The 24,752-nt window shown below is 44.2% G+C and overlaps 2 protein-coding genes across 6 annotated transcripts; both read left to right on the forward strand.

Annotated features, from left to right (window-relative positions):
• The first annotated feature begins 1,920 nt into the window (after positions 1 to 1,920).
• Positions 1,921 to 15,122, forward strand: LOC143826623 (interferon-induced very large GTPase 1-like). Its single transcript, XM_077315465.1, is given in 6 exon segments — positions 1,921 to 2,218; positions 3,806 to 3,979; positions 6,233 to 6,304; positions 7,166 to 7,237; positions 8,290 to 8,361; positions 9,401 to 15,122. Coding segments are annotated over 6 exon segments (5,409 nt in total). The 3' UTR covers positions 14,122 to 15,122.
• Positions 15,123 to 16,270: 1,148 nt separating this feature from the next.
• Positions 16,271 to 23,540, forward strand: LOC143826093 (sulfotransferase 1C2-like). 5 transcript variants are annotated; one of them, XM_077314689.1, is made up of 8 exons: positions 16,271 to 16,759; positions 18,664 to 18,868; positions 19,547 to 19,672; positions 19,911 to 20,008; positions 20,639 to 20,765; positions 21,462 to 21,556; positions 22,443 to 22,623; positions 23,241 to 23,540. In XM_077314689.1, the coding sequence occupies exons 2-8, from the start codon at positions 18,706 to 18,708 to the stop codon at positions 23,351 to 23,353; spliced, it is 903 nt and encodes a 300-aa protein (XP_077170804.1). In that variant the 5' UTR covers positions 16,271 to 16,759; positions 18,664 to 18,705; the 3' UTR covers positions 23,354 to 23,540. The 5 variants fall into 5 exon arrangements, with proteins under 5 accessions (XP_077170804.1, XP_077170807.1, XP_077170803.1 ...); XM_077314692.1 differs by lacking the exon at positions 16,271 to 16,759 and adding an exon at positions 18,091 to 18,140; XM_077314688.1 differs by lacking the exon at positions 16,271 to 16,759 and adding an exon at positions 18,196 to 18,436.
• Positions 23,541 to 24,752: the final 1,212 nt, after the last annotated feature.

A 24,752-nucleotide genomic window follows, 5' to 3' on the forward strand; every position in this document is an offset into this window, starting at 1 on the left:
CTTCTACTTTTCTCCACCCGAAGGAGTCTCAAAGCGGCTTCCATTCGCCTTCCCTTTCATCTCCCCACAACAGACACCCTGTGAGGTGGGTGAGGCTGAGGGAGCCCTGAGATTACTGAAGAAGAAGAAGAGTTGGTACTTATTGCCACTTTTCTCTACCCGATGTAGGCTTAAAGCGGCTTACACTCGCCTTCCCTTTCCTCTCCCCACAACAGATGCCCTGTGAGGTGGGTGAGGCTGAGGGAGCCCTGAGATTACTGAAGAAGAAGAAGAGTTGGTACTTATTGCCACTTTTCTCCACCTGAAGGAGTCTCAAAGTGGCTTACATTCGCCTTCCCTTTCCTCTCCCCACAACAGACACCCTGTGAGGGAGGGGAGGCTGAGAGAGCCCTGATATTACTGAAGAAGAAGTAGTGTTGGTACTTATATGCCACTTTTCTCTACCCGATGTAGGCTTAAAGCGGCTTACACTCGCCTTCCCTTTCCTCTCCCCACAACAGACACCCTGTGAGGTGGGTGAGGCTGAGAGAGCCCGGATCTCACTGCTCGGTCAGAACAGTTTTATCAGTGCTCTGGTGAGCCCAAGGTCACCCAGCTGGCTGCATGTGGGGGAGCGTGGAATCAAACCCAGCTCGCCAGATTAGAAGTCCATGCTGGTGTAGTGGTTAAAGAGTTACACAAAGGCAACCTTACATGCTTAAAGTAAAGCAGCTGACTTTGGGTCTCATTAAGGGGGCAACAAAGATCTGAGCCATAGGGGAGCTAGAAGGGTGATCGCCGTAGGGATCTGAGAGACGGAATGTCCACTGCTTCCCTGGAGAAAGCACACAAGACCTGTGGGAGACACCAAGGGCACAGAACAGAAACCCATTATGATTATTTCCCAGATTAATAAATCCCACCGTAAGGATTTTGTCAGAAAGCAAACAAATCAGTCAAGACCGGGAACTTAGGAACTGGCATGGGAGACCTTGAGGAAAGTTTATAGTATGATGTAAGCACCCGTTATCTAGAACACACCTGCCTCAAAGAATTGAAGAAGTGTTGGTGTTCATAGCCTGCTTTTCACTGCCCCGAAGGAGTCTCAAAGCGGCTTACGCTCGCCTTCCCTCTCCCCACAACAGACACCCTGTGAGGGAGGTGGGGCTGAGAGAGCCCTGACAGGACTACTCTGTGAGAACAAGGTCACCCAGCTGGCTGCCCGTGGAGGAGTGGAGAATCAAACCTCGCTTGCTGGATTAGAAGCCACCGCTGTTAATCGTGACACCAAGCTGAAGCGGGGGGAGGCTCTGTGGCAAGGTCCCCTAGTAAGGTCCCTGTCCTCCCCAGATTCCATCTCCAAATCTCCAGGAGTTTCCCAACCTGCGCCTGGCAATCCTACCCTCCATCCCCCACCGGTGACCAGGGGGGGCTCCTCTCATACTTATTAGAGACTCTTCAAAGGGTCTTTATCTGTTTCAGACAACACAGTTTCAAAAGAGGGGAGGGGGCTCCAAACACTTTGCTCCAGGATAACACCAGGGTGTTGATGTCGGGTGGAGAGGGCAGAACTCCCCCTCCACTTTCTCTCGGTATCACTTTCCTTGCTCTCCGCAGCCTCTGGTCTTGCGGGAAAAGGATGGGCGCTTCATCATCAGCTTTCACCAGCTCGCTTCACTTTCACTATCACTCTGCTTCGGAGGGTTATATGCTCGCTGCGAGGGGTGAAGACCCTCAGTTCCTTCCTTCCCTGGAGCAGAAAGGAAGCCCTCTGCATTCTTGCCTGCCTGGCACCCTTCGTAAAACAAGAGCTAAGAGTGGAACAGAGGATTTCCTCCTCTACTCCTTCCATGTTACGGCTAAACAGCTCAAAATATTTAACAACTCCTCTCTTAAAATATTTTTTTCTCCCTTTCTTTCCCTGTTTCAGCTCCCTCCACCATGGCTTGCCCTGAGAAGCCTTCAGACATTATACAGAAGGCCAGGAGGAAGCTGACGGAAGCTCTCCTTCGAATAGAGCCAGGCTTGATCCTGGATGCTGTGGACGCCCACCTGCTCCTCACTCAGGACGAATACTTCTCCTTGAGCTGCATGAAAGAGCGGCACGAGTTGCTCCAAAACCTGATTGACACCGTGCTGAGAAAGGGGGAGTCTGCCCATGAAGGGCTCCTAGACTGCCTGGAAAACCTGAGGCACGCCTTCCCCAGCTTGCGCCCAATTGCTGAATATTTGGATAATGGTGAGTCACACCTTGTGGAAACCAAAAGTTTCCAGCTTCTTAGTGTGACTTTCATCAGAGTGTTGAGTTGCTGTAATTAACAAGTGATGCGTTGATAGCTGTGCTCGGATAATGTTCGCCTGCTAATTCCTGCATTCAGAATTGGTTTTAAAGGCACTGTGCGGGCCAAACATCCAATTCCCCCCACCCAGGTCACTTGTAAAAAGAAATCTCATCCTTTCCACATGTAACAGCTGCCTGCCAGGCAAAAATTCAACAGGTGCAGATTTTCCTATTTCCACCTCTGTCCCTGAAGCATCTGTACCTGTTGAATGCCATTGAATCATGCCTAAGGTCTGTTGGACTAGGGATGGTATAACTCTTCAACCAAGTTGTCGATGTCTGCATATTTTTGCTTTGCGTCGTGAATGTTGATTTTTGCATCCTAGGAATGCTCAGGGGTCAAATTTCGATTTCAGCTGCCTTGCCAGAGAGGTAGTGAGAAGCAGCCATCAAGGAAAGCTGATGAGAGAGGACTGATCAGATGAAGAAAGCAACCAGCATTTTTTTAGTCTGATCCACCAGGCAAATTTGCCTGTCTCTTCAGATATCAAGGAGATAAGAAGTGCAAGGAGAAGAAATGAGTTTCCCCCACATATTTGACTTTTCTGTACTCAGATGTATAGTGTTAAAAAGCGTTGGACTCTAATTTAGAGAACCAGGTTTGATTTCCCTGCTCCTCCACACGCAGCCAGCTGGGTGACCTTGGACCAGTCATAGCTCTCTTAGAGCTGTTTGCACAGAGCAGTTCTCCTAGGGCTCCCCCCCCCCACCTCACAGGGGAGAGGCAGGGGAGGGTGTTTGTAAGCTGTTATGGGACTCCTTTCAGTAGGGAAAAGCAGGGTATCAAAATCCAACTCTTCTTCTTCTAAACTTTTCAACTGTACTTTTTTCTTTTCAACTGTCCTTTTTTATCTACTGAACTATGCTTGGGGGGGGGAGTTAAAGTCCTTTTTTCTGAATTTGGACTCATTTGGTGTCTGCACTCAACAAAAGCTCATGCGTTGGGAACAGTCACTCATACCAAGCTATAGAGAAGGAGCAGGGAACGCAGGGCCTAGTCTACACACTTTCAATGCAATTTAGAAGTAGATTTTCCTGTTCTGCACAGGAAAATCCAGCTGCCAAAGCACACTGAAAGGGCATTATCCAATGTGTGCAGATGGGCCCTGTTTAGCAGAGAATATCGCCAACAAGTAGGGTTTTGAAAATCTCCCCTGCCTCCGTCTTGACTGAAAAGGGTGTGTGGGTCTGTTTCTGGCTGGCACACTGCACACCTGTTAGAGTCCTATGGGGGCAGCTCTGAGATGCAGAAGGCTGGGGAAAGGTGTGCTCCTCACTGAGGTCTAACAACTTGAGACAAATGCCAGAACTGCCAACCCTTCATTTTTGGTGATAAAACTAAAGTCTGTAGGGATGCAGTATCACAGTGCTGTCTCCTGTACCGAGGGGGACCGAGAGCACTTGAATTTTTCGTAAGGAAATTCAAGATGTTTGGGACCTGGATTTGATGTGTCCTTTTCTTTTCACGTCCTGCAAACCCCACAGATGAACTTCCCATCTCAAGCAATACTGGGTCCTCTGAGAAAGAAGCTAATGCTGAGAAAACACCTGAGAACCTGGACTCCGGTACACCCTCGGGGGTTCCTCAGGAAAGAGATATGGATGAAAATCCTGATCCTTCAGACTCCTCAGAAATAAGAAAGGATGTTGAGAAGCCAGGTATGGCTTTACCCTCAGGAAGCAGAAGCAGAGTTCAGAATTTGGATGCCCTTGGCGATGGAAACGGAGTGGAGAGGTTAGGGGCGGCTGCTGCAGGCCCTCAGGAAGGGGACCAAGCGGAGAACTTAGAGATTCCTGGGACCCTGGAGGCAGCAAGCAGGGCTGAGAGCCCAAACCTCCCTCTACCCTCCAGAACAGGAAGTGATGCTGAGATCCTGAGCATCTCTGCATCCAAGGGGCAGAAAAGTCGAGTCAGGAACCCAGATACTTCAGTGGGCAAATTCCAAGAAAAGTCAAAAATTGCTTCTCCTGATACAGAGAAAGGGGGAAATGGCCTGTTGCCAATTTCTGGAACATTTAGAAATTATATGTCCAGGTTCAAATCAAGTTCTGCAAAATTCAATACACGGTGAGTCTCAGTGTTCTTCCCAACCCACATGGTCCGTTAATATGACTGCCATATTCCTTCTCACAGTAGCAGTTACTATCTTCACGGTGTAGCTTAGAACTACAGGTACATACAGTCAATATTTCAAAAAAAAATCTGTTAAAACAAACCCACAAAGAAACCTTAAGAATATATTTCCAGAAACAACTAAAACACTGTGCTTTTCCTTCTGGGTAGTTAATTGTGAGTTGATGTTTCCAGGTTGTTCAAGTCTGGAACAAAATGTTGAAGTTCAGCAAGAACTGGAGCAAGAGCAGAAACACCCTGCAGAAGGTATTTTCTTGTCTGTTGTCCTCTGGACTTCTTGTAGTGTAGTGACAAAATAATATACAAAAGATAGGGATAGGAAGCTTTAGATTAAGGAAATATAAAAAATCAGAGGGAAAATGGTTATGTTAAGGTGATTAGTAAAATATAGTGTATTGGAAATGTGTAGACTTAGAATATATATATATATATATATATATATATATATATATATATATATATATATATAGGTAATTAGTAAGATATAGTTAATTTAGTTAAGGTAATTAGTAAGATATAGTGTATGAGAAATGGGTAAACTTATATATATATAAGTTTACCCATTTCTAAGTCAGGGGTATTCTTATTCTAAGTCAGGGGTAGTCAAACTGCGGCCCTCCAGATGCCAGCGAACGCTGGCAGGGGCTCCTGGGAATTGTAGTCCATGGACATCTGGAGGGCCGCAGTTTGACTACCCCTGTTCTTAAGTATATATATTCTATATACTTATATATATATAATTTTTCATTATGTTTTTGCTATATAGGTTTATACCTTTATCTGCATGATCTTTTTCTCTTTCCTCACTCTTTCTGTTTTAAATTTTTATTTCTGTTAATTACCTTTTATGTTTTGAGAAACTTTAATAAAAATTATTTTGTTAAAAAAGTAAATTTCCAAAAGCAACTAAATCTTTGTAGTTAATTGTGAGTTGATGTTTCAGGTTGTTCAAGTCTGGAGCAAAACGTTGAAGTTCAGCAAGAACTGGAGCAAGAGGAGAAACACCCTGCAGAAGGTATTTTCTTGTCTGTTGTCCTCCAAAAATCTTAATCAATATTGTCTCCTATCCATCTTACTTGTTCAAAATGAAGGGAATATAAAATTTACAAATCAGAGGACAGTACCCTAAGAACGAAAAATCAATTAATGGATTAGAATTGATAAGATTTGTTAAAGGGGGGGGGGGAGGAAAAGATTGAATAGTGACAGATTTTTTAACATACAAATTTCATTTTGAATACAAAAAATTGATAAATTGGGAAATGTTCAAGTTTTTAAACAGCGGTGGGTGGCGTATTAAAAAGCAGAGAAGTTTTAGCAATAATTTAAATGGTATTATTAATGAGATCAAATGTACTTGCATATTCTTATATCTTGTTATAGCGTTAACTGGAAATATCCTCTGGACTTCTTGTAGTGTAGCGACAAAATAATATACAAAAGATAGGGATAGGAAGTTTTAGATTAAGGAAATATAAAAAATCAGAGGGAAAATGGTTATGTTAAGGTAATTAGTAAGATATAGTGTATAGGAAATGGGTAAACTTAGAATATATATATATATATATATATATAATTTTTCATTAAGTATGTTTTTGCTATATAGGTTTATACCTTTATCTGCATGATCTTTTTCCTCATTCTTTCTGTTCTAAATTCTTATTTCTGTTAATTACCTTTTATGTTTTGAGAAACTTTAATAAAAATTATTTTGTTAAAAAAGTAAATTTCCAAAAGCAACTAAATCTTTGTAGTTAATTGTGAGTTGATGTTTCCAGGTTGTTCAAGTCTGGAGCAAAACGTTGAAGTTCAGCAAGAACTGGAGCAAGAGGAGAAACACCCTGCAGAAGGTATTTTCTTGTCTGTTGTCCTCCAAAAATCTTAATCAATATTGTCTCCTATCCATCTTACTTGTTCAAAATGAAGGGGATATAAAATTTACAAATCAGAGGACAGTACCCTAAGAACGAAAAATCAATTAATGGATTAGAATTTATAAGATTTGTTAAAAGGGGGGGGGAAGATTGAATAGTGACAGATTTTTTAACATACAAATTTCATTTTGAATACAAAAAATTGATAAATTGGGAAATGTTCAAGTTTTTAAACAGCGGTGGGTGGCGTATTAAAAAGCAGAGAAGTTTTAGCAATAATTTAAATGGTATTATTAATGAGATCAAATGTACTTGCGTATTCTTATATCTTGTTATAGCGTTAACTGGAAATATCCTCTGGACTTCTTGTATTGTAGTGACAAAATAATATACAAAAGATAGGGATAGGAAGTTTTAGATTAAGGAAATATAAAAAATCAGAGGGAAAATGGTTATGTTAAGGTAATTAGTAAGATATAGTGTATGAGAAATGGGTAAACTTATATATATATATATAATAGAATATATATATATATATATATATATATATATATATATATAAATTTACCCATTTCTAAGTCAGGGGTATTCTTATTCTAAGTATATATATTCTATATACTTATATATATATCATTTTTCATTATGTTTTTGCTATATAGGTTTATACCTTTATCTGCATGATCTTTTTCTCTTTCCTCACTCTTTCTGTTTTAAATTCTTATTTCTGTTAATTACCTTTTATGTTTTGAGAAACTTTAATAAAAATTATTTTGTTAAAAAAGTAAATTTCCAAAAGCAACTAAATCTTTGTAGTTAATTGTGAGTTGATGTTTCCAGGTTGTTCAAGTCTGGAGCAAAACGTTGAAGTTCAGCAAGAACTGGAGCAAGAGGAGAAACACCCTGCAGAAGGTATTTTCTTGTCTGTTGTCCTCCAAAAATCTTAATCAATATTGTCTCCTATCCGTCTTACTTGGAGCACTTGTTCAAAATGAAGAGGATGTAAAGTTTACAAATCAGAGGACAGTAATCGATTAATGGATTAGAATTGATAAGATTTCGTAAAAGGGGCAGGGAAGGAAAAGATTGAATATTGACAGATTTTTTAACATACACATTTCACTTGGAATACAAAAGATGGATAAATTGGGAAATGTTCAAGTTTTTAAACAGCGGTGGATGGCGAATTAGAAAGCAGAGAAGTTTTAGCAATAATTTAAATGATATTATTAATGAGAGCAAAGTTCAGCAAGCACTAGAGCAAGAGGAGAAACACCCTGCCGAGGGTATTTTCTTGTCTAACATTTTAATCAATATTGTCTCCTATCCATCTTACCTGGAGCCCTGAGTAGCATATATATAAAGGTAAAGGTAAAGGTATCCCCTGTGCAAGCACCGAGTCATGTCTGACCCTTGGGGTGACGCCCTCCAGCGTTTTCATGGCAGACTCAATACGGGGTGGTTTGCCAGTGCCTTCCCCAGTCATGACCGTTTACCCCCCAGCAAGCAAGCTGGGTACTCATTTGACCGACCTCGGAAGGATGGAAGGCTGAGTCAACCTTGAGCCGGCTGCTGGGATTGAACTCCCAGCCTTATGGGCAAAGCTTTCAGACGGCTGCCTTACCACTCTGCGCCACAAGAGGCTCTTAGCATATATATATATATATATATATATATATATATATATATATATATATATATATATATATATATATATATATATATATATATATATATATATATATATATATATATATATATATAATTTTTCATTAAGTATGTTTTTGCTATATAGGTTTATCTGCATGATCTTTTTCTCTTTCCTCATTCTTTCTGTTCTAAATTCTTATTTCTGTTAATTACCTTTTATGTTTTGAGAAACTTTAATAAAAATTATTTTGTTAAAAACATAAATTTCCAAAAGCAACTAAATCTTTGTAGTTAATTGTGAGTTGATGTTTCAGGTTGCTCTAGTCTGGAACAAAACGTTGAAGTTCAGCAAGAACTGGAGCAAGAGGAAAAATACCCTGCAGAAGGTATTTTCTTGTCTGTTGTTGGAACTGACTATATTGTATGTTAATTTATTCCATGTATCCCGCCCCACCATGATGTTGTATGTAACCGCCCTGAGCCATATGGAAGGGCGGTATAAAAATGAAATAAAATAAATAAATGGGAGAATTCCAAAAGGGCAGCCAGAGAGAGATGATATTGGAGAGAGGCCTGAGGTAGAGGTTTTGTGGAAGAGAGAAGATCTAGGAGATTCTCTTGGCCAGACAAGGTTGCCTGTCTCAGATATACGGGAACAGCGGCTGCCTCAGCTCTCACATGCAATACGACTCGTGGGCTTAAATAAGGAGAGCCCAAGTCTCTCAAAAGACAGTTGAAGCTGAATGTTCATATATGCTTCTTAGTGAAATAAGCATACAGTGTGATTTATAGAATCATAGAGTTGGAAGGAGCCATCTAGGCCATCTCCAACCCCCTGCTCAACGCAGGACCAGCCTGAAGCATCCAGGAGAAGGATCTGTCCAGCCGCTGTTTGAAGACCACCAGTGAGGGGGAGCTCCCCACTTCCTTAGACAGCCCCTTCCACTGCTGAACTACTCTGTGAAATTGTTTTTCTGATATCTAGCTGATCCCATTCTACATGTGGTTTTAAACCTATTACTGTGGGTCCTGTCGTCTGCTGCCAACAGAAACCTTTCCTTGCCCTCCTCTAAGTGACGACCTTTCAAATACTTAAAAGACAGTAATCGTGTCTTTAAGTAATATACACGTTATATGAAGTAACAGCCTATACCAAGATCTAAGAACGTATTTCTAAACCTTTCTGTTGAACAAAATCAATAATCTCACACAAACATATTGAGGAATATATCTATCCTAAATAGTAAAAATGTTACACCATGTAAGTAGCAAAGAAAGGTATAAGTGCATAAGAGACAGGCACAGCTGCCAAGAGTTACACTATGGGAAGATAGGGGAATAAGTAAGTAAAATATCAAGTGAGCGACAGCAGCAGAGTGCTAGGTTGTGGTGATATAAAAATACCTCTCTAATCTCCTCTTACAGAGCGAAGAAAAGCATTTAAGGATGTTCTCTGGAAACTCAAGCTGCAGAAGAAAGAATTAAAGAAATTCTCCCTGCAAGAAGTCCTAGAAATTAGTTCCGGGAGTCTAAAGGAATGCATCTGTAGTACTGTGGGAGACTTGCCGTGGCATTTTCTGAGGAAGGTCTTGGCTCTGAATGTGACAGCCAGGAGCACAAGCCTTCAGAAGGAGACATTCAACTGTCTGGGGACAAGAGAAGAAGAGGAGGAAAACAGGATTGACGAGAGTATTTTCTCTACTGTCAGGTTGGATGACAGAGTCTCTGTGAACCCCCTTGATGTCCTTTGTGCTGTTCTGCTCTGCTCAGACAGTTTCCTCCAACAGGAGATCCTTTCCAAAATGTCCATGTGCCAGTTTGCCTTGCCTTTGCTCCTGCCTCCCTTAGAGACCTCCCAATGCACCCTGATGTTGTGGGCCATGAGAGACATTGTGAAGAAATGGAGGCCCCATTCCCTGGCTGACAGCAGGGGCTTTATAGAGGAGAGCCTGGTGCTCAGGTCCATGCCGACCTTCTCTTTTGTGCGGATGGGAAGCTTGAGCCTCTCCAAGTCCAAATTCCTGAATAAGTTTCTCAGTCCTTCCCAGCTGCACCACGATTTCTTTCTACACCGAGACACAGAATGTGGGAACATTCCTCGAGTAATCGCTGAAGGCCTAGTAGAGATCGCCTGGTATTTCCCAGCAGGGCAGAAGAGCCTGGACCTTTTCCCAGAGCCAATTGCGGTTGCTAACCTCTGAGGAGACGTTGAGTCACACTGGGTGCAGTTCAGCTTCTTATCCGAGATATCCTCAGCAATCTTTATATTCGCTGAGCACATTGGTGCAAGGGAATATGCCCTTTTGTCATCGCTAAAGAAATCATCAGCTAAATACTACTTTGTCTTGGAATATCATGAGAGGAAAGTCAATGAAACTTTAAGTTTCTTAAATAAGTTGGCTCCAGTGCTTAACCTCAATAAATCACATATCCTAGCAAAAGATGGGAAAACTAACACAGCAGAATTTGTAGAACTGCTAAGGTCTATCATTGGAAGAATAATCGACCCTCCTCTGAAGGCCATAAGCATACAAGATATGGCTGCTGTAGCCCGTGAACTTGCGATCCAGGTGGATGAGGACCTCAGAGAATGTCAGGAGGCTCTCAGTGGTGCTGCAGAAATAACAGGTGATGTAAGAGAGATACCCATTTACAAAAAGGAAATGCTGAAGCTCCAAGGTGAGCTCTGGAAGAACTTGGCGAAAGTGGAGAAAGAACTGTGCAGGATGGAAAGACAAGGGGAGATGTCCTCTGAAAAGTACAGATCTGAACTGAGAAACAAACAGATGGCCCTGCGGGAGCAGCAGAGCAAGTGCGATCTCAGTATCGGTTTGAAAAGTTTCATCCATGGCATCAAGCATTCGCAGTCCTCAAAAAAGCACTACTTCTTAAAATGGACGAAGTTCAACCTGGATCACATTGCTAGGAGCAATCTTTCCAAATTACGGGCCGAGTATAAGGAGAAATGCAAGAGCCTGGAAGGTGATGTCCAGAAGATAGCAGAAGTAGACCAGCAGATTTCTTCTTCCTCCTTGGGTGTTGAGCATTTCATGAGAGAGCTGGGCCAGTTTTATGAGGCGGAATGGCTGATGGTGAGAGAAAGGAAATTAGCTAAAAACAGTAGGCAGTTTGTGAATTTCCCCAGTATTGCTGCTGACCTGATGCTGGAAGGGTTTCCTTTAGAACTGATGGATGGGGATGCATCCAACATCCCTCTGCAGTGGATTACAGATGTTTTGACCGAAATCCATAACAAGCTGAATGGGCAATCCAAAATGGTTGTGATAACTGTGCTGGGGGTGCAGAGCACTGGGAAGTCCACCCTCCTCAACACCATGTTTGGGCTGCAGTTTGCGGTGAGCAGCGGCCGATGTACTCAAGGGGCCTTCATGACTCTTCTGAAGGTCCAAGAGAAACTGATTCCGGAGCTGGGCTGTGACTTCATCCTGGTGATCGACACAGAAGGCCTGAAAGCTCCTGAACTGGCCAAACTGGAAGGCAGCTATCAACATGACAACGAGCTGGCCACTCTGGTGATCGGACTGAGCGATGTAACCATAGTGAACATGTCCATGGAGAACGCCACTGAAATGAAGGACATCCTGCAAATAGTGGCTCACGCCTTCCTGCGGATGGAGAGGATCGGGCAAAGACCCAACTGCCAGTTTGTCCATCAGAATGTCAGTGACGTTTCTGCGCATGACCAAAATATGAGGGACAGGAAACACCTCTTGGAACAACTCAATGAAATGACCCAGGCTGCAGCAAAAATGGAAAAGATCAACAGAGATATCAAGTTTTCAGACATCATGGATTATGACCCGGAAATACACAACTGGTACATTCCAGGCTTGTGGCACGGAGTGCCACCGATGGCTTCAGTCAATAGGGGCTACAGTGAGAAGGTCTTTGAGTTCAAGAAGTACCTGTTTGAATTCTTAAGGAGGCGTTCAGGTAGAAAGAGTCCCAAAGACATCCCTCAATTTATTGAGTGGATTAAGAGTCTCTGGAATGCCGTGAAACATGAAAACTTCATCTTTAGTTTCCGAAACAGCCTCATAGCAGAAGCTTATAACCAGCTGGCTACAAAACACTCTGAATGGGACTGGGGTTTCCGCAGAGAGATGCACCTCTGGGTGTCTGAGCAGGAAACTCTGATACAGAACGCTTCCCCCGATGAACTTGACAGCTTGAATTGGCAACACAAACTTCAAGAGAAATTGTTATGCGGGGAGCAACAGATTTTGGAGCATCTGGACAAGTACTTTGAAAGTGGAGCATCAAATCTGCATCTGGTAGAGAAGTACAGAGAGGATTTTGTGAGGAGCGCCAACAGCCTCAAGCACGAACTTGAAAGTTATTCTTACAACAAATGTAAGGATGCCATTCACATTAAAAAGGGACGGTACAAGATTGATACTCTTCAGATGGAATACTTGTCTGTAATTGAAGGTAATGTTGACAGGCTCCTTGAAGAATGCAGGAAAGAAGAGCACAGATTGGATGAGCCAGAGCTGAGAAGAGAATTTGAAAGAATGTGGACACAAACATTGTCTGATATTTCACCTGTTCATCTAGAGACTCGGCAAATTTATCTAGATATTGAACGCTGTTTGAGGAAAGACTTGTCTCATCGTGGAAGTTCTGTCAACCGAAAAGTTCAAGAAGCAAAATCTTTGTTAAATTACAGGATGAACACCTTTCAAATGAAATCAGAGTATATAGATGCATCGCTGTGGTTTAGCGTGATGCACGTATTTTCTAAAAAAGAGCATTCACGTAAAGTAGAGGACATTGCTAACTTAGTGATGTCCAAATGCATTTTGTTCATTGAAGAAAAGGTCAACTCCAGAGGAGATTATGACGAAACTTATTGTGTTGAACTTCTGCATATCATCTATCAAATGCTTCAGCAGGGTGAGGTTCAGAACCTCCATACCTCACCTTCCTTTGAAGTGGACCTAAAACTTCACATTTTAGGAGAAGCCACTCATATCTTCCAGAAGAAGCATGAAGATTTTATTAAGGAAAATGATCCCCAGGTACGACTGGAGAAATTAAAACCGCAGTATTTCTCCATTTTCAGAGATAATTATCTGGAAAGAGATGAGCAACAAAGCCGGGCTAAGGATTTCTGTGAAGAGTGCCTCCATCCTGCCTTGGTGGACTATGTCAACAAAAGACTTGGGATCGAAATAGTGGACGACATTCTCGACAGCACACAGTCCCTTGGATATGCAAGTCGGAGCTTCTTCCAGTTTGCCGTTTTGGAGGAGCTCTTGGAAGAGAGAAATGTAGACAACTATGTTCAATACAGCACATCCTATGAAACGTTTGTGAAGAACTGGATCATGAGACATATACTGGGGCTCTATGCAGGCAATGGTTATCTGAAAGACCTGGAGAAGAACATTCTCTTCTCAGTAGTAAAGAAAATTAAGGAAATGCTAAAGAACCTGAAACACAAGCCTTTTAAGAACGTCTCAGAATTCTTAGAATCTTTTTGCAAAGAAATGCAGAAGGAGCTGGTTATTTCTAAAGACAGCCTGGTGGGCATACAGTTTAAAAACATGTCTGATCCTGGGCAATTTTCTGCCTGTGTTGGAACTTTTCTTCCTGATCTGGAAAAACGAATATTATCTGAGTCTGATGTCTTGAGTATTGAATGGAAACTCTCCAAACTGCCCGTAAAGCCCCAGGATGAGATCTTCAAGCGAGTGCTTGGCTGTGGGAAGCAGTGCCCCTTCTGCAAGGTGCCCTGTGAGGCCGGAGGGAGTGCCCATAAGGAGCACTTTGCATCTGTCCATCGCCCCGAAGGACTGGGAAGATTTAGATGGGAAAAAACAGAAAAGCTTAGTTACGAATTGTGTTCTACTTCTGTGGTTTCCCAGTGCAGATTCAAAACTGCAGAAACCAAATGGGAATGGCATCCTTACAAAAATTACAGGGTTTATTATCCAGACTGGTGCATCCAGCCAGATTCCAGTATCAATGCTTCTGATTACTGGAAGTTTGTTTTTAAGGAGTTCAATCATGAGTTTGCACATTGGTACAATGCTAAGCCAGCAGACCTGCCAGAAGACTGGAATAATATAACCCAGGAACAGGCCTTGGAGGCTTTAAAGGAAACCTACAATATGAAGTAAGGATTTGGTTTATAATGAACAGAGTAAAGTTCATCAGAATTTGGCATTAAAAAATCTCTAATCTCTCTATGAAAATGTTACGTGCTCTCTTCTGCTACCATGAAATGATTACACACATTATTCCAAGGTTACACACCTGGGTTAGCAAAACAAGCGTTTTTTTTTTTTTGATGTGTCAAATGACAAATTAAAACTGTCCTACCCTAAATCAGTGGTAAGTCAGCTCCCAAATACCCATTCCTTGTTCTCCAGAATGATGTATGTGCACGGGTGAAAATACTTCTTAGATAGCTCCCCTTGAAGAACACCCAGTCTTAAAGTAATGTTGATGTTCATAGAAGACTTGCTCCATGTCATGAAGCCAAGTTTTGAACCTTTTTCTGGGGAATGCTTTTAGCACAGCTGATGACCTATACCCCCCCCACTCCCTTGTGAGAGCTGCTCTCTCCCCTTCTCCCCTTCCCCTTCGTTCCCCATTCTTTGTCTTTCTTCCAGAGATCTGTCCATAGTACTGTCATTTCTCCAGTATATTAACTGCACTGCGTTAACAAACTGCTTAGAGTTAGAGAAAGGAGCTTGCAATAACCAGGGCCATTCATGTGCAAGTTCCTGCATTTTCTTGTAGTTGGCTGGACCTTTCTTACACTTTTTGTTAATTAATGTTCGAACTACTGGTGTGTATACAAGAAAACCAGGGTGGGGGTAGGGAATCATTTGTAAAATGCTGGACTTTAGCAATAGTTGCATGTACTGATTTTTCTCTCTCTTCACGTGTTGCAGCAGTTTTTGTCTAAAAGAAATAAAATTATGGGAAGACGCAACAAGTTGGTCTGTGTTGCTTTACTATCGTATGCAGTGAATTAAGGTGGTGAAAGTTAATAAATGGAAGCACCGAAAATTAGCTCTGCTTTTCGAAGCGAAAAAATTCCAGTGGTTCTACATTGATTTCTCCGCAGAGGCATGGATACCTGCCAGTGTACCTTGCAGAGGCCATGAATGGTCATGGAAGAGGCACTTGATGGCCTAACCTTTCCAGTTCCATCATGCGTGGAGCCTTCTCGTCCCTTTTCACAGAATAGAAATCTCACATTTCCTAGATAAGAAGAGGGAGAGGAATGCAAAGGCGACTGTAAGCCGCTTTGAGCCTCCTTCGGGTAGGGAAAAGCGGCATATAAGAATCAACTCTTCTTCTTCTTCTAGATAACCTTATCTTGGCAGGCTCATTCTAGGCCAAACATTTTTCTACAAGTAAAATCAGTGCAGAGCGCTATTTAAAACATCAATGTGCTTTGGAACCAGAAAGAAGCGTGTAGCTGTTGTAGGGGCAGAATTTCTTGGAGATGTTCATTGTGCCGGGATACCAAGAGCCACCATAGTGTAGGGTAGACTTTCTCAACCAAGATTTCGTCAAACCCTCAGGTTTGTTAATAACCCTGGAAGGGTTTCTTTAATGGCTGGAAGTTAATTTTTTATCAATTTAAAAATTTGTTATACGTTTACCAATGATAGATCTGGAGGGAGTAGGAAGGGGAGGGGCCCCGTGTGGGCGTGTCCACAGTTGTGCTTCTCAACCCTATTCTGCACAATCGCGCCACTTCTGGGGTTTCTCAAAGCCTGAAGAATGTTTCAGGGATTTCTCAATGGTAAAAAAGTCGAGAAAGGCTGGTGTATAGAATCATAGAATCATAGAGTTGGAAGGGCCCATACAGGCCATCTGGTCCAACCCCCTGCTCGACGCAGGATCAGCCCAAAGCATCCTAAAGCATCCAAGAAAAGTGTGTATCCAACCTTTGCTTGAAGACTGCCAGTGTAGGGGTTAGCTAATGAAGCTTTTGCCAAGAACTGGATCTAGAGACAATTGCCATGCTAAAGGCAAGATTTTAAGAACGTGGAAGAAAACATGAGATGATGCTGAGATCATCTTGGAAATTTGGGCCAATTTTTGCCAAGCACTGTAAGAAAGGCATTGCTTGAAAACAGCTAAAGCTAACACTACTTTAGTTTAATAATACACTGATTTGGCAGATGTGTATATAGAAAATTTGCTTCTTGGCTATCTAAAACCCAGACTATTAAACTTGAAACCTAAGTAATCCAGTGGTTTACAATGAAAATTGTTAATAAACAGAATTGTTTTCCAAGCAAATCTTCTATTTTATAAACCACCGTTTCTGAAAGTGTTAAACAGGCCATCTTATGCCTTCAGATTCATCTCTTCCGTTTCCACAGAGTGGTTGAAAGAGGCAGCACTTTATTGAATAAAGGCACAAAAGGTGAACTCTTAAAATCCAAATTAGCGACCCCTATAACTCTCCCTAAGCAAAGTTAAGAACTTTTCAGTCCACTGAAGGCAAGAGGCTTAGAAGGGGGTAACTACTTCCCTGCATTGTTAGTCTAGGAAAACATTTTACATAGGTTTGGCTGATAGAATTCATGACCGTATCAATAGTCAAACAACTGAAAACCAGTGGACTTTGGCACCAGAAATAAGGCCATGGGGACCATGACGTAGGACCAGGGTGCTGACTGGGTTATGGGACCGTCCACCAAGCTCCCTACAAGCGAACGGGTGAGGCCACACCCAAACAGTTTGCCATTTCCACCGATCCATGAGACCTCAACTGGTGGGGAAGTCCATGTAAGTAGCTTTTTTCACATTCTCCTTTTTAAATTCACTACTAATCTAAGGCAACTTTATCGCTGGCGTTGGAAACTAACAGTGGCGTCAGAACATGAACCACGCACCAGAAGGTGAAGCGAGGTGAATGTTAAGGAGGTTTGGTCGCTGATGGACAGACAAAGCCATGTGGCAACAGAAAGGGAGCCAGGTGGTCTCTGCATCCCCTTTAGGGTGACAGAGGGACAGAGTTGATCACTGGGATACAAACCCAAGGGATTCTCAATCAGGGGTCCATGGACCCCTGGGGGTCTGCAGGATCTCTGAATGAGCATGGCATGGAGGGTCTGGGCTCTCTTCTCAGCTCCTACTCTTCTTCCTGCCTACATGTAGTAATAAAGTCGGTGGGCGGGAGCAAAAGGAGGGCTAAGGGTGTGTACAGTGATGTCATTCCAGGGATTTAAGGGGGAAAGGACCACAGGTTTCTAATCCCCAGGGTGATAGCAGGTCCTGATTCTTTCCTCCCCCCTTTTTATATATATATATATATATATATATATATATATATATATATATATATATATATATATATATATATATATATATATATATATATATATATATATATATATATATATATATATATTGATTTGCAGCTCTGGGAGTTGTAGTCTCAGACAGAAGGAAGGGGCCAAGAGAGATGCTTAACCATTTCCTTTCTGGTAGTTTTTTCCGGGCAATATCCTGAGCTACTTTTTCACCCCATTGGAGAAAAAGACAGGTGCCAGAATAGTTTTTCCTGTGCAATATAAAAAGTAGGCGGAAATGATTTCTCGCATGGGGACACACACAAGGGGTGTCACAGGGGTGTCAGACTTTCCCTACAACTATCAACCTCTGCAGCTGCATCTTTATACTGAACTTCATACTTTATACAGAACTCATGTAGTTGCCCCCACCCCCAGCTTTGAACAAAGAGATCTTAGGCAACCTCTCCTTCCTGTCCCCCCAAGGCAGAATTTCCTCCTTTTGTGCAGCTGAAATACCGGCTCTCCTAGGTACAGGATTCTGACGGTGGGATCCTTGCCGGTTCAAAAATGCCGGTTAATTCCTCCTGCGGGTGGGATCACCTGCAACATAGATTGATTTATTTTCAAGCAGCTTGGGGCGGAACTTCCTTTGTCTCGAGGTCTTCATCTAGCAGTGCCAGTTTATGCCAGTCCAAAATCACCCAAAGCGTTAGCAGAGGTTTTAATCAACTAATTTTGCCATTCGAAACCTTTGACCCCATTTTCTGGGAGGGCCTCGCCAGACTTCTTTAGAATAAATACCAATTGCCTTTTCCTTCCGAGGAGCGGCTGACGCCGGGAAGGAGCTATCGCGAGACTCAAAGGGAGGAAAGGTAAATCAGAAAAACGACCCCATGCAAAGCAGCCAGTCTGATTTCAGGATGTTTCCCAATCCTTGGGCTAAGAGCCCACGCCCTAGACCAACAAAAACCGGCATGAAGAACACAGCACCTGCACTGTTTCCTTTCTTCCCAGAGTGAGACGAAAGCTGTCGTCTTTTTTGTTAATGTTTGAAGGGCTGGGTAAAGAATTTTAAAAACACACGACGCAGTGGAAAAATCAAGGAACCACGGCCTGGCCTGGCCTGACTCCCTAGCGAGAGAGAGAGAAGGAGTATTAAGTCTTGCAGGTGGGACAAGGAGATTCTCCTTACCTGAAATTGCCATCTGCATTTCCGGGGGTCTGCTTGAAATATCTTGGCCAGCCTATTCGTAATAACTAAAGTGGCTTCTTTGTTTCTCCAGGAGCTCTGCTTCTGGGTAGGAAAGGCCACCAAGCTCCATGCAGATTCAGCCTCGTTGTCCTTGGCTTGTTATGGCTGGTTTACTCCTCAACCCTGTTTTGTTTTCTCCACAGCTATTTTGTTCCCTTTGCATCTCGATTTGCCTGCTGTAAGCAATGCCCAGTGAACAAGGGAAAGATCCCAAGCCAGAAGGACGCCCAGAGCTGGGAGAAGTGGACGGGGTTCTCCTGCCAAAGACCACCTGCCATGAATGGAGCCGGATTCAGAGCTTCCGAGCGAAGCCAGACGATTTGCTCATTTGTACTTACCCCAAAGCAGGTAAGTGGGGCAAAGTTGCATCCAGTTGGAAGTATTTGGTTGGCTAGGGACTTTGCAACAGATATATCTAGGCTGGATTCTCTGTGTGAATCACAAACTATTTTGTTCCCTTTAAATCAAGTTTCTAGTCCTTCTGAATTGCCAAGAAGCTCAGAGCCCTGTGAGCAATTCTCGAAGAAATCTCAGGGGCAGAGAAAGGCTGAATAGGATTTGCACAGTGTAGCAGCTTCGGAGATGGCCCAATTTGCCTTTTAGGGCTCATGTGCTGCTGCAGCTAACAAAGTGACCCCAACAAGGGGTCTTCAAGGCAAGTGAGAAGCAAGGGTCTCTGCTTAGCGTCTGAGATCTGGTGGCCAAACTGTGGCATGCCAGATGTTCATGGACTACAATTCCCATGAGCCCCTGTCAGCACTGGTAGGGGCTCATGGGAATTGTAATCCATGGACATCTACAAAGCCACAGTTTGGCCACCCCTGGGTTGTACCATGCTACCTTCCTTCCTTTATGGCTCATAGAAGACCTCAAATTATACAATATAAGCACCTAATGATTCAGTGTGCAAAATGCATTCAGGGTGCAGAATTCAGCTCTTTTTGGAACAGCACTTGGAACACTGAAACAGGCACAGCACTGAAGATATAAAATGGATCCCCCCTCCTTCTCCTTCTCCACTAAAAGGTACTACATGGATACAAGAGATAGTGGACATGATCCAACAGGAGGGTGACCTGGAGAAATGCCAGCGGGCCCCTGTCCACCACCGACACCCGTTCATCGAGTGGGCACGGCCACCTCAGCCCTCAGGTGACATTCTTGGCATTTTTGAAGCTTACCTGCCCTGGCTTTTCTAGGCCATTGTGGGGAAGCTAGGAACTGACCCCTGCAGCATTACAAAAACTATAATTCCCGGGCTTCCCTGGGGTAGAAATCAGTGAATCCTAATGAAAAATTAAATCCTTTCCAGTCGCCCTCTGAAAGGAGGCAGGCACACCTGCCGTCCCGCAGCAATTATTTCACCTCAGTGCCTTCTTTCTGTGGGCAGGGGTGGCACAGGCCGACGCGATGCCCTCTCCACGGACTCTGAAAACCCATCTCCCTGTGCAGCTCCTCCCGCCCTCCTTTTGGGAACAAAAGTGCAAGGTAAGGATGCGGAAAGGGGCCCTGGGCAACTCTGAGGCGACAATTTGCCACCCGGGGATCTCCTCGTCTGGAGAAGAAGTTGGCATTTCTGATTGTTTGTGGGAATGTGGTGTATGTGGCCCAGCCAGCCTTTCTTCTTGTCTGGAGACCCCAAGTGAGTGGATGCCTGCCTTAAATACGGGTAAAGGTAAAGATAAAGGTATCCCCTGTGCAAGCACCGGGTCATGTCTGACCCTTGGGGTGACGCCCTCCAGCGTTTTCTTGGCAGACTCAATACGGGGTGGTTTGCCAGTACCTTCCTCAGTCATTACCGTTTACCCCCCCCCCCCGCAAGCTGGGTACTCATTTTACCGACCTCGGAAGGATGGAAGGCTGAGTCAACCTTGAGCCGGCTGCTGGGATCGAACTCCCAGCCTCATGGACAGACAGCTTCAGACAGCATTTCTGCTGCCTTACCACTCTGTGCCACAAGAGGCTCTTAAATACGGGTATCTTCTGCTAAAAGAAGAAGTGGTAGTATCCAGGAATATATTATTGGCTTTACGTACATAGTGGATTTGGGGTGGGTGGGTGGGTGGTATCTTCACTGTGTTGTTGAGTGTGAGTGTTCTGTTTCTCTGACTGCCTCAGTTCGTGTACGTGGCGAGGAACGCCAAGGACTGCATGGTGTCCTACTTCCACTTCCAAAGGATGAGCAAGGTGGTCCCGGACCCTGGCACCTGGCCGGAATATTTTGAGACTTTCATGGCAGGCAAAGGTAATGGGGCCAGCTCCCGGTATTCTTTCTAGTGCTAACAATACCCGTAATGGCTCAACAGCATACAGAAAATCCGTATAATACGGTACTTCCATATAGACGCCTTTCAATAATTCTGCCCTGGTGCTGACGCGTCGCTTATATATTGGTTTTTACAGTTTAAAGCGTCTGGTCTTCTTCTTTCAAAAAGGAAAATGTTACTAGTCCTCATGACTGTAGAAAACAGGCCAGAATGTGAAAGATAGAATGCCCGTGGGGCTTAAAGGTTTGGAATGAAAAGAGTGAGGGGAGAGCACTGAGAAGAAAGACTTCTTGAGATCAGGAAGTGGGGCTGCAGTCCCACACCTCCCTGTTCACTGAAGTCAGTGGGTTTAGACTGGTTTAACTCTGCATAGGATTGCACTGCCAGTGGGTTTCTCATGACCAGGCATGGAGTCCCTTTAAGCACGCTCCTTTTGCACACAAAGCTCCACACCACAGAGTCTTGTGTACGGTATCAGGAGAGCAGTTTAGAAATCTTATAAATATAATAATAATACATATATATGTGTATATATATATATAACTGAAGCTGGATAGGTTTTTTGGGTTTGGTGCTCTTCCGGACAGTGTTGGGATTTTTCAAAAGGCTTTGGAGAGCGGGGAACTGGGTTTTGTGCACCTCCCCACCCACTTGTCCCATTCTGTACCTTTCAGTGGGCTGGGGACCGTGGTACGATCATGTGAAAGGCTGGTGGAAGGCAAAGGACAGCCACCGTGTGCTCTTCCTCTTCTATGAAGAGATCAAGAAGGTGAGCAGACCTGGAAGGAGCTCGTGGGATGCAAGGGGCTCTGGAATGCTATACCTTGCCCTTATCTGTGGTCACAGGTGGGGGGACACAGGGGCGCTCTTCTTTGATCTTAAAAGCACGAGCAATCAAGGTCCTCATGAAATTTCCTCTGCTGATGGGAGCGTGTTGCTGAAATGACGTACTCTGTTGGCTTTTTTGTCCCAGGGGGCACCCCCTCCACACACACCCACACACCAGCCAAATATCCTGCCCTGAAAAAGCACAGCAAAAAGGATTTCCTGTCATGTGTGTTTCCCACAGTGGGGCATTCCACTCTATACCTGGAGGGGAGGGGAGAGACAGCCATCACTGTCTCATGCCTCTGTTCGATCTGTTGCTCTCAGAATCGATTGGAGCTCAGAAGCCAATGGCCACCGTGCATCCCAACCTCAGGAACCGCTCGCTAATGGAAAAGGCTGGTGGTCAATAGGTCAAGGGAGCCACACTGCCTCCATTTCTGCCCTTGGGCCTCTCCCCCTCCTTGGCCTGCCACTCAGTTCTGCAAATGTTTGCCTGGCTCCAGGTCCTGTTTCCTGCCTCAACCTGAATCCTTCTTAACTTCCTTTTGACATTGGAGGACCTCAGAGGGAGGGCAACACACATGAAACTGGACCCTATGGAGGAGAGGCTGTAAGAATGAATGGGATGTAAATCACTTCACGTGCTCCTGTCTATGCACAAATTCTCCATTCAGGGAAGGTTTATCAGGTTTTAAAAAAACTATACCAGAAAGCCAGCCCTCTCTGAGCTTCGGTACCTGCCGGGTGAGATCTTTAGGCATAGATCTCCCTGCCTCATGTCTTTTATTTCTCTTATCAAAACCGCTTCATGCTCTCCATCTCTCCAGAACCCAAAGGCTGAAATCCAGAAGGTGATGCAATTCATAGGGAAGCAGCTAGATGAGGCGACCATAGACAAGATCGTCCACCATACCTCGTTTGATGTCATGAAGGACAACCCCATGGCTAACCGGGCAGGTGTACCCCTCTCGGTCATGGACCAGTCTATTTCCCCCTTCATGCGGAAAGGTAAAGATGATGCTCATTTCGGACAAAACCAGCCTAGTCCGGTCTGGCAACTGGCAGTTTAATTCACATTACATCTTCTTCACCTGCTTGGTGTATTGGTTAAGAGCGGCGGCTTCTAATCTGGCAAGCTGGGCTTGATTCCCCACTGCTCCCCATGCAGCCCCCTGGATGACCTTGGGCTTGTCACACTCCTGTTCTTACAGAGCAGTCCTGTCGGAGCTCTCTCAGCCTCACCTCCCTTACAGGGTGCCTGTTGTGGGGACAGGAAAGGTAAGCCGCTTTGAGACTCCTTCTGGTAGAGAAAAATGGGGTATAAAAACCAACTCTTCTTCTTCTCCAAGATGCCACAGAATCTGAATCGTTGATAATGAGCTGGCCTTTACTCCATATTTGGATGTTATCGGACCATCCCAGTTCCAGAACATATACCTGCATAATCTCCCATTTGTGAATTTATGAAAACAACTATTGCAAGATTCAATTTCGTAAATGAAAAAAACCTCATTAATTTTGCCCCAACTCACTGCAACAACTGTTTCTGGGGCTAAACAGAGAACGCCACCCCAAAATTCTTTCCTACTTGATTTTGTTAGTGTGTTTCCTTGTATCCCTTATAGGGACTGTTGGTGACTGGAAGAACCATTTCACTGTGGCTCAGAATGAGCGATTTGATGCAGACTATCAGCAGAAGATGGCGGACACCACTCTGACATTCATGGCGGACTTCTGAGGGTCCAAAAGACCACTGCTGGAAACCCTTTAAGGGGATCGCATTTGTAGGCAGGGATTCATCTCATCCAGCCTCCTCAGCAGCTTTCTTCACTTTCGCTGTTGCCAGCAGACCGTGCCCCCTGATCATTTCCAACCGGAGACATCTATCATGACAAATAATGATTTAAAAATGGATTCACTTACAAGTCCTGCTATTTGCTTACTCCTATGGCCATAGATACCGTGCTTCCGGCGTGGCTGCGTTTGTTTCTGCAGCTTGGTTTCTGGCACAAAACGCAGCCTCGACTCTTGGGCTCTTGAATATTCTAGTTGTGGCTGGGGGGGGGGGGATCTAGCCTCTCTTCTGTGAGGGCTGCAGGCAAGATCTTAAAATGATGTGAGGGGCACACCTCTGCTAACTGAGCTTGAAGCTGCGTGAACAGAGCCACCCACAGTTTTATCACACAGGCTTCTCAGTCTTTTGGCTCAGATCAAGTGTAGTGTGTGTAGGCGTGCAGGAGGTCAATTCAGAGAGGGACTGTGTGCCTGTGTGGCGGTAAGCTCCCCCCACACACACACACACACAATTTTCTCAGTGAGCCAGGAAAACAAGCTCCGATAAGCCATGAGCAGTGGAATCCGAAGAGGTGGGAGCAGTACCCAGTGGAGAAGGATGCTTTGACAGTTCCTTCTTCCACCCTATTATCTGCTTGACTATTGTCTATGGAACAGTGTCTTCGAAAGCTAGGAACTTGGTCAAAATGAGGGGATCCTGCCTGTTACCAAACCCTAAGCTTCCATAGCAGGACTGAAGGGGGCAGTAGAGATCCATTTCCAGATAAGGTTGATCGCTTAAGACTCCCCTGACCCTGATTTCCGGGGATTTCATATGATAAGTAGGCCAGCCGTTTAATGGGAGGACTCCCCCTGGAAGTCCAGGGTGGCTACACAGAAGCAGGCAACAGCAAACCACCTCTGAATGCCTCTTGCCTTGAAAACTCTAAGTAAGGGGTGGCCCAACTGTGGCTCTCCAGGTGTCCATGGATTATGATTCCTATGAGCTGGTGGGAATTGTAGTCCATGGACGTCTGGAGAGCCACAGATGGGCCGTCCCTGCCCTAAGTCAACTGCAACTCGATGACAACAAAACAGAACAAAGCTCAACAGAGCTGCAGTGACCAGCAGGTGGGAATACTTTACTACAATCTCAGCCCCCAGAGGGAGCATTGTTCCATGTTCACCTATTGTCTGGGCATCTGTGCAGAGATACCACTTTGCCGGTGTCCCAGGGATCTGCTTCTCTGTCCGTCTGCTTGCCACGCACGAAGCGTCGTCCATTTCAGTCAAGGGAGTTGCTTTTGCTGGCTGCTGTGTTTTGGCTGAGGGCCTGGCATATGCCTCCTCTTCCCGTTCTCTTT

This window comes from Paroedura picta, chromosome 16, assembly GCF_049243985.1.
Source record: "Paroedura picta isolate Pp20150507F chromosome 16, Ppicta_v3.0, whole genome shotgun sequence".
Taxonomy (NCBI): Eukaryota; Metazoa; Chordata; class Lepidosauria; order Squamata; family Gekkonidae; genus Paroedura; species Paroedura picta.

Excerpts from the sequence above, each read along its gene's own strand:
- LOC143826093 (XM_077314689.1), top strand. The coding sequence starts at position 18,706 with ATGCCCAGTGAACAAGGGAAAGATCCCAAGCCAGAAGGACGCCCAGAG. Across the intron at positions 20,766-21,461 it reads GACTTTCATGGCAGGCAAAG|TGGGCTGGGGACCGTGGTAC; the intron begins GTAATGGGGCCA and ends TGTACCTTTCAG. Across the intron at positions 21,557-22,442 it reads TCTATGAAGAGATCAAGAAG|AACCCAAAGGCTGAAATCCA; the intron begins GTGAGCAGACCT and ends CCATCTCTCCAG.